Source organism: Condylura cristata, unplaced genomic scaffold (genome assembly GCF_000260355.1).
Source record: "Condylura cristata isolate star-nosed mole 26May11 unplaced genomic scaffold, ConCri1.0 scaffold00009, whole genome shotgun sequence".
Classification (NCBI taxonomy): Eukaryota; Metazoa; Chordata; class Mammalia; order Eulipotyphla; family Talpidae; genus Condylura; species Condylura cristata.
The window spans coordinates 24,994,200-25,003,662 of NW_004567110.1; the positions used below are offsets into that span (position 1 = coordinate 24,994,200).

General features: G+C 45.3%; 1 protein-coding gene across 1 annotated transcript; it reads right to left on the minus strand.

Moving 5' to 3' along the window:
* Positions 1–411: 411 nt before the first annotated feature.
* ODF1 (outer dense fiber of sperm tails 1) lies at positions 412–8,180 on the minus strand. The gene is made up of 2 exons (XM_004679685.1): positions 7,749–8,180; positions 412–988 (listed from the first exon to the last, which is right to left on the minus strand). Exons 1-2 carry the CDS (start codon positions 8,069–8,071, stop codon positions 535–537), a joined length of 777 nt encoding a protein of 258 aa, XP_004679742.1. The 5' UTR covers positions 8,072–8,180; the 3' UTR covers positions 412–534.
* Positions 8,181–9,463: the final 1,283 nt, after the last annotated feature.

The following is a 9,463-nucleotide window of genomic DNA, read 5'->3' on the forward strand; positions in this document are numbered from 1 at the left end:
AGTTTTAAGATTCTGGAAAGTTTCTCAACCTTAGCTAAAAGTGTGAGTTGTCTGGGAAAGCTTTTAAAGTCTTGATAGCCAAGCTGCACCTTGGATCTGTCATATTAGACTCTCTGGAGATGGGACCTAGGCATCAAATATATATATACATATATATATATGTATATATACCTAGTCGCCACGTCTGCTTTGAGCGTGGGGTTTCTGAGCGAGGTCATTTCCCTGGATCATGTGGAAGGAGAGTGTCTAGGGGTGCTCACCACAAAAGGATCTTTCCTGGAACTTGGTGGCAGAGGTAGACCCAGGAGAGCAGCTCTCACCGGCTCCTCTTCCCCTCCGTCCATTGATTCTCTGACACCCCTAACTGGGCTGTTTCTGCAGCACATCAAAAAGACTCACACACCAACAGTGGATTGCACTTATGTATTCAGTCTCCTATGTACTTAAATTACACGGGACATGACAGCGGACAAGAAACACTGGAAGAGCTGCCTGGCTGGAGTAGCTAAATCCTAAGTTATGGTTTCCTACACTTTACAAAATCATCTTCCTACAGGAGAATCGGCTTCCGCACGGATAACATGGGTTGCAAGGGTCACACAGTGGGCTGCAGGGGCTGCAGGGGCTGCAGGGATTGCAGGGATTGCAGGGATTGCAGGGGTTGCAGGGGTTGCAGGGGTTGCAGGGAGAAGCACACGGGTAGCATGGAGATTCGATCTTGACACAACTGCCGAGCCCGTAGGAGTATGTTACGTCCTTCTCGTCCACACACGGTGGCAGGCTGAACTCTTTGCAGATGTTCATGTAGCTGTACTTTTTCGATCCAAGGCAGTCGTACCGGTTCTCCCGCTCAGCTGACACACACACCTTTCCGTCCTTCACTCGAACTTTGACTTGATCAGGTTCAAAGCCACACACGTTCACCGATCCTAAAATGTTACTGCTACAGCAAGAAGAGGCCAGGATTCTATTTGTTGTTCTTCTCAGTCTGGAATTTAGAAAAAGGATAAAAGGAGAAAGCTCGGACCTCAGATCTCAGACACAACTTATGAGGCAATATTCTGTTCTGTTGTTTTAAATAGCAAAGGTAAACATTAGTCACTAGGAAAAGTCAAGTGCTACTTTTTGTAAAGTAAAAAATGAGTGTCTTTCATGCAAATCACTCTTTCCACAGCTAAACCTCCATTTGCAACACATGGATACTTGGCCTTCCAGATCTTTCTCCTTGGATTTAGGTCTGATCCTAGTAGCTGTGGAAATTAGGCAGGTTCCTTAATCTCTGTGGTTCACTTTCCTCATCTGTAAAATCGGGGTAACAGCATCTATACTTCAAAGGGCAATCCAAGGTTAGATGAGATTATGTAATTTACCTAATTCTGTGCTGGGCTGATTATAATCCTTGGCTATTACTATGACTACTTTAAGATTCATTTATTTATGCATACAGAACTGGGGTGTAGACCAAGGGTAGTGAGAAGACTCACCAGAGACAGAATGGGAGCAGACTGACGAAGGACACTCCTGAGGGGAGCAGTGAGTGAGACAGGAGGGTTCACCATGTGGGTCAGCTCCCTGCTGCACCATGTGGGTCAGCTCCCTGCTGCACCATGTGGGTCAGCTCCCTGCTGCACCATGTGGGTCAGCTCCCTGCTGAAGCAGCTGCAGCTAACTTCCTGGTGCTGTGCTTTAACCTGTTGCACCACCAGGGAAGGCCCTATTACCATGACTATTACTACTATTAAATGTATACTTAGAACTGTTTTTTAACAAAGGATCAGACTAGTAAGATTCCATTTAAAACCTGCATTTTAAAGTTGTCCGGCAGCCTCTGGAGCCAGCCCTGCCCCCCACAGAACTGTGCTGCCACCAGGCAACCACCAGACATGTGAGAGAGCTGCACCCACAAATGATGGGGCAGATGCCTTGGACTGGCCCTATGGGGTGGGACGGTGGGAGGGGAGGGGTGTCCTGGTCCAGGTCCTACCAGCTTGCGAGGGCTTACTGTGTACTCTCTCTTCCCTTTGCTTCATCCAGTGTCTGCATTTGGATAACTTGCGATCAGTCCCAGTAGGGATATTTACACCACCGATACTGGCAAGTACTACAAATCAGCATGTGCACACACACACACACACACACACGCCTGTGCCCACATACACACTACACATACACACACATACACACACCCCAGCTGGCTGGCTGCGGCTCCTAGAGAAGCAAACACAGATCTCTATGGCGCCTATAGAGCTCTCTTGGTGCTCAACAAGTCCTGCTGTGTGAGTATTTAGTAACAGCAGTTGATAATAGTAATATCAACAATGGATCACCTCTTATGCTGAGAGGTATTAAAGCAAAGTATGAAGAGCAGACTGAATATTTCGGTTCAAATCTTGGTTCTGCCGTGTGGACAAATTATTTAGCCCCTCTGTGCCTCAGTTTCCTCATCTGTAAAATCGGTACCATCATAGGAACCTTCGTCAGATGTGGAAGTGAGGCTTAAATTCATGAGAGTATTTATGAGGTTACTTACATTCAATCTCCTCAATAACCTACTTTCACTGGCCCCTACTCAGGTTTCACTTTCTTTCTAGCTGGTGGATCTTCCAAAGATAACCTAGCGCTCTGAAATATTCTTGTTAAAAAATTCCTTGACATTAAAAAAAATAACAAAAACCACAAACCTGAACTCTAAGTGACACCCTGGCACATTTTTGATCTCTTAGCCACCAAAGAAAGGTCTGGGAATGTGGGCATTCTTCTTATGTTCAATTTCTTATGCACTTAACTTTTTGTAGGAAAATGTCTTGTAGAAAATTCAAAATACAAATAAGTGAAAAGACAGAATATTTTTTAAATGCCCTTAATCCTATGTAACATAAACATGTTGGTGTTAGATTTTCTTCCAGTGTGTTCTACTAACCTATGTGTGATAGTCATGCTATACATACCGCTTTGGATCCTATTCTTTGCTTCCAAAGTCCTAGTGTGGTTAAGTCCTAGTGTAGTATGAGTCCTTGTAATGAAAGTTTTAAAACAAGACTCATAGAATCTAGTTACACAATGATGAAATGGAATGCAGATCTGGAAGACACCAAGGTTGACAGAAACAACTAGCAAGTCACCCAAAGGACTGTGGCCATTGCTCCATCCCAGTCCATGGGGACCTAGGGGGTGGTATAGGGAAAGATGTCTGTCATGCCTGAGTGTGCCAGCATTTCCACAGGCCAGGCTAAGGACAGAGGAAGAAAATTGAACTTTAAAGTCTTTATCTCTGGGAGGGAAACACTCTGTTTCCCTGAAAAGGTAGAGAACAGCTTACAAAGATGCATCATAGCCTCTCTGGAGGGGCTGCAGACTTGAAGTTTGAACAGTGAAGGCCAAGAGTGAAACACAGAGCAGGATGGGTGCCCTGTGGAACTCTCAGGAACCTCCCATGGTGTGTGTGGGGCTGAGAGTCAAAGCTCTTCTTTCCAGCAAGAGATGAGAAACATCAAATCCTGCTTTGAAGGTAGGGTAGGGCCTTCCCAAGAAGGGACTAGAAGCGGGATTGCCGGGCCTGGCTATTCACACCGCCGACTCCACCACAGCCCTCCTGCCCTCTGCAGGGGCTGGGTCTGTAGGCGGAAACCTGCTCCAGATCACCTCCTCTCTTGGCAGCCCGAGGCCCAGTTTCCTGGACTTTACTGCTTAGCTTGTTTTGCTCCATTCCTGTCACTCTGGCCTTTGCCCCTGCAGAAGCTCAAAGCTCTCTTCATGTGGATCTTCAAGAAATTGTCTCAATGTCTTGGCCAAGTCAAGATTTTTTTTCTTCCTTTTGATTCTATGTCAGAGGCTATCCGTGGGGATGTGTGGGTTTAGGAGAAGTTGCAGGAGCCGCATTTTACACATGACTCCTGCCTGGCAAGGTACCAATCACACCACATGGGATTTTCCAAAGTCCTTGGGGTTCTGGGCAAAGGAGGTTGTGTCCTCTATTTGTCTCAGGGGTGAAACAGCCACAATAAATACAGGGAGATCAGTCTCTGGCTTGTTACAGAAGCTTCTTAGGACATCTGGGGGAGCGAGTGGACAGTGTTGAAGCATATGCTCTGCAGACCAGGAAACCCTGACTTCAGGCCCTGTGCTCCTGCTTATTAGCGATGAAGAGCATTGTTGGGGAATACATTTCTTCATCTCTAAAATGGCCAAGATGCTACAAGCACTAAGTGCACATAGTTTTTGCTCAATAAAGGGCAAGTCTCTTTATCAGACTGTCCCAGGCTCCTCTTTACTAAATTGGCCCCTAAATCTGAGACCCCAAGTGCTATCACTAACATTAAGGTCAAGCCAAATAACAAGACTTGGGTACTGTCTAAATGGGAAAGTGACTTCTACCCTGCAGCCCCAGGTGACTGGACTCCCAGACCGATGGGTGTTAGGAGAGGGTGATGACATGTGACCCAGAGACCCAGCTCACTTCCGCCCCTGCAGGGACTCTAGGGATATCCCCCCTATCAGTGGGAAAGGCAAACTTTTACCAGTCCTCAAGCCCCCAGGTTCCTCTCTGTGGGCTCCGCATGGATTAAGGGTGTCCTGACTCTTGGTCAGAGAACAGGGAAATGGCAAGATTTCCCTTAGATCCCAAGATTTTCCCTTAGCACTGAACAGGCACTGCTAAACCCACAAAGAACTCCCCACGAGGGCTGACATTTGTCAGCCTCACCCAGGAAGAATGATTCAATGAAGACCTTGTACTCAGGACACAAAGGAATAAGAAGAAAGAGAAGACAGGATTCTCAACTTTTAAGAAGATGGTGTCCTGGTGTGGGGAGTTCTTGCCGAGCTTCAGTCCATCGCAGACCCTTAGGTATGTGCACTGAAAGCCCAGGTCAGGATTCATTCCCAGGTACCAGTAAAGGGCGCAGAGCTCAAGCCCAGCACATCCTGTGGGCAGCTGCAGATTTGGGACCATGCCAGGCACCCCCGAGCCCATCAGCACACCGTTAATTAGGCAGTAAATGCCTGAGGGTGGGACTGAGGAGGGAGGGGCTGGCTTTGCTGGTTTCTGTCACTTGGAGCTGATTCCGTGAACTGTGTGGGAATCAGCTCCAAGCCTAGCAGACTAGTAGAATGACTTCTTACAAAGTCAGTAATGTTCTAGTAACTTCCTCCAGTTCCAAAGAGAAAGACTAGGGAGAGCTGCTAATGCTTGGGATGCAAAAGTAACTTGGGGAGGAAGACAGAGTATCAAAGAAGCAATGAAGCACACGTTCTTGGATCTCCACTGAAGCAGACAGCGGGTATCTTTTGAAGCAGCTACTCAGTGAACAATAGAAATTCCAATCATACTTCTGTACCCAGAATTAAATAGTTTGCCAAGACTTTTTCTATCAGCAATTAAAGACACAGAGCAGAGAAACTCTTAGACAGCACAGCCTGGCATCTGAAAGGCCATGTTGCACCTTACCAAGCAGCTGGTACTCTTCACAGGGTAAGAAGAATCATGTGAAGGTGATTTCTAACCTCAAAATGCCAGGGGTATGGAAACCAGTTGAACAAAAGGCATTTCACAGGGAGAAAAAGTATTGACAGTCGGCGGCCTCTGGGGTAAGGGCTAGGCTTAACATTTCATCCACCTCCCAGAAATTCGAATATTTTGGTTTGTAGATGACTCCAAGCTTTTCTGGTTATAAAATGTCAAACTGACAGAAATATAGCATCAGAGGGTTTCACAAGTTGGTGTGAAGGGGCAGACAGGTGTGGGAAGACATACAACAGAGTCAACCAGAGGCCTTTCTAAAATAGACTGAGCTGCTGGCCCAGAAAGACGCGTCAAAGACCACAGAAAGCATTACTTCTTGTAAAACACCGTCAAGAATTAAGCTTGAAGGTGTGTGTTCTGTACACGAAGAAATAGGTCTCCCTAGAGGAGGTGGAGGGTGTCCAGGGGATAAAAAGCAGAATCGCTTTCTCTCCTGACCGGAGGGACAGCCAGGAGGCAGAGGCTAGAGGACTTGGATCAAGACTGGCCACAGCGTAGTCTGTGTACAAGTGACCCTTGATTCAGGTCCAATATTTAGAAAAAATAATCCTTAATTCACACCGTGTCCACTTTTTATAACTTGAAAACCTAGAGGGTGACAATTTTAATTGCTTCAAAGAGAGTGTGGGTGAGTGTACTGGAGATGGCCCTCCCTCAGACCATGGGGGGAGGCCCCTCCCTGACCTTTGGTGCCTATGACCTACTGCCTTTTCCCGGGAAACGTCGCTGTCACTGTTGTCAAGGTCTCTCTCCTCCTTTCACCTCCCACCATCCTTCCACCCACCCATCCATCCACCCATCCATCCATCTATTGTATATATCTGCCCTTATAATATTAATCTCTTTGTGGTTAGACAGATGTTGTTTAGGGGTTCAACCCTACAGGAAATAAGTCCTAGAGATCTAAGTAGAGTGAACACAGGTATTGTATTATAATCATCAAACTTGCTAAGTGAATAGAAATTAATTATTCTGAAGGCTAAAAGGAAGAGGATTATGTAACATGATAAATTATCATCACAATGGTGATATTATCACATATAAATGTATCAGCTGGACATGTGGTACACCGTAAATTGATACAATGTTACATGTCAAATACATTTCAATTATAAATTTATCATCTATTGTCTATAACATCTATGTGCCCTCCTGTTCAGAAACAACATGAATTTTTCTGTTCCTTTTTGCGTTTAACACATCAATACATAAAATGATCCATCAATCCTTTTTATGTTTACATATCATTCCAATGTGTGGATACCATAAACAATTATTATCTATAATATTTATAAATATAGTCTTATAAGGATATTCTATATGTTATAACCGTGCTTTCAAACATTTTTTTATCAGTAGCAGACTCTCTGGCATATGTGGAAAGTTAAAAAAGGAAAGCTTTCTCCGAGTCAAAAGAGAAAATGTAATCAAATTTGATACTCTTAAGTAGCATTCGAAATTACCCAAGATTCAATTAAAACCTTTTCTTTTTCTTTTGACTTTTACTGCTTGAAATATTTGTTGACGTAACATTAGTTTTTAGGTATACCGCATAAATCAACATCTGAGTAAACTAAAATAGCGTTCAGGTTAAAACCTTTTAACTCTTCTGAAAGCTGTTATTCTCAGAGCTGTTTATTTGCACAAGTCTTCCTAGAGCTGAAGAGAGCTCACATAAGAGACCAAACCCCAGCTGAACCTTCCCTCTTTATCTGAAATAGGGGGAGGGGAGAAAGGTCTCCCTACAAAACCAAGGAAATGGTTCTATTGTTACTCGCTCCCTGCTCTGAAAGCCTCTGGCAAACATTAAGGATTTGATCAAGCATTATTACTTCTCCTGTAGTCATTACTGTAAGCCCAAATGTACTCAAATCTCTTTACTCATAACCAGAAAAAAAAATGTCTAGTTTGCCACTTCCAATAGCTTTTTAATGATACCCCCAGTTCCTTCCCCTCATTAAAGCCAAATTATTTGTCACGTTGGCATTCCTGCTATACCCCAACAAGCATCTTGCCCATCAACATCGTTCTATCATCTTTTGAGACTCCTCCAACCCCCTCACGGCCCCATGATGAAAAGAAAAGATTCTTTGCTTGAACCTTTAAGTCACCAGCCCCATTATCTCAACCCCTTTTTCTCTTGGTTCACGTAGGGAGTGGCCCCTTTGCCTCCCTGACTCTGACTTCGAAGGCTGGCAGACCAACTAGAAACATCTTAAAAAGTTACTTGGCAAGCTCTCTCTTTTCATCCTCTATGGCTCTAATGGCTTTCCTCTCCAAACTTCTGAGAGATGGTCGGAGACAGTAAAGCTTGACATCACACAGGCAGCAGGGATACAGGTCGCACAGGCCACAGGAGCGGGAGCATCGCTTGGAGTAGCACAGGCAGTATGGGTAGGGATGCAGGTCACAGCAGCAGTAGGGGTGCATGTACAGGTCACACAGGCATCGTGTGCTGAACTCGTCGATGCACCTCAATTGCCTCAGCTCTCGGTCCACCTTCTTTATGTCCCTTCTAACACTATCCAAAAGACAACTCAGTGCAGCCATTACAGTCACACCTTATTGTTTCTGTGAGTACCCTTGGGAAATGGCACTCAGGGGAAAAAATTGTTCTAAGCTCTTCTCAGAAGTTTCTTTTAAAAATAAATGAGGCACACATGCTTCACCCACTTTAAAGCTTGAGTTCTGTGACCTCACCACCCTTTGCGTATGTCATAGTCTTTCTGTTGCCATGTGAACAGTACACGCTGGGCCCCCAGAGGCCCTCCTTAGAGTTACAGAGCGGCTCTGAGAGCCACTCAGCTGTTTCGATTTCATTTGCCTTAAACGAGGATGTGTCCCCCCAGGAATCAGTATTTGGCATCCGCGAGGCTAACTTTGAATGAGTTTTACTTGTATATGCCTTGAGCTCTGACCACAGCCACAACTGTGTCTGTTGATCTGAATGTGGCTGATGAAAGGAGTTCGCCAGCCCTTTTCTCAATGCCTTTCCAACTTTCAGGCCTGACTTGACATTTAGCCTTGCCCTTTATAATCTAGGATGCATCCTGGCACCGATTTATAGGTAGAATATAAAGGGCTTTTCCATGGTTTCTCTTAATAAGTCACTCTCAAGTCAGCCTTAGTCCTTGACCTTCTGAGCCCCCAAATATCTAACTTATACCTATGTCTGTACTAGTTGGTGTCCTGGCTATTTTGGAACCTCAGTTCTTTAGGGGCAGGGGCCCTTAAACTCCCACCTCTCAAAGCTTAAGATCCTATTCTCAGGCGCCACCTCACACTAACTACACCTCTGGTTTTGTCTAAATCTGGTCTTTTACCTAAACTGGTCATTTATCTTTTGTGCCAAAGAGCTTCCAAAGCATTGGTCCTTGTTACTCTCATTGCCAGTGGCTGTAGTCACTGGACGCCAGCGGCCTCTGATACCCACTTAAGCCAGCCTCCTGTGTTCTCAGCTAGATCAACGTGCTGGGCGTCTGACCCCAACTCAGCCTTGGCTGGGCTTTCTGTGCCTCTGAGCCCTTCCCCTCAAACTACTATCCCACGCTCAAACCCATGGGCTAAGTCAGCACAAGGCACTCGAGAACAAGTGATTGTTTGTGATGCAGGAGACAAGGGCCAGGTATGAAGGGACTCAAGCCAACTAAGGAGTCTGAACTTAATTTTGAGCAGTGAAGGTCATTGATTTTCTTCTCTGTTGAGAGAAGTTCAAAGGTGAACCTGAAAGCCACCTGAGGGTACATTTTAAGGGAACAACAGTAGAGGTGTCTTCTGCTGGAAAGCAGGACAACCGGCGTCTGGGCTGAGGGTGATGGCTATGGGCATATCACAAGGGAAGACATTAGGATCACCTTCTCCCCATTTCCATCTGGGTCCATCTGATCTATTGTCCACATTATAGCCAACACTGTTTCCATAGATAGGTATATAGGCAGGTAG

What these genes read in the sequence shown, in the direction of transcription:
- ODF1 (XM_004679685.1), bottom strand. Translation starts at nt 8,071, where the DNA reads ATGGCTGCACTGAGTTGTCTTTTGGATAGTGTTAGAAGGGACATAAAG. An exon ending in GAAAAGAGAGAGCTTGCCAA is followed by an intron (nt 989 to 7,748) that starts GTAACTTTTTAA and finishes TCTAAATTCCAG; the next exon opens with ACTGAGAAGAACAACAAATA.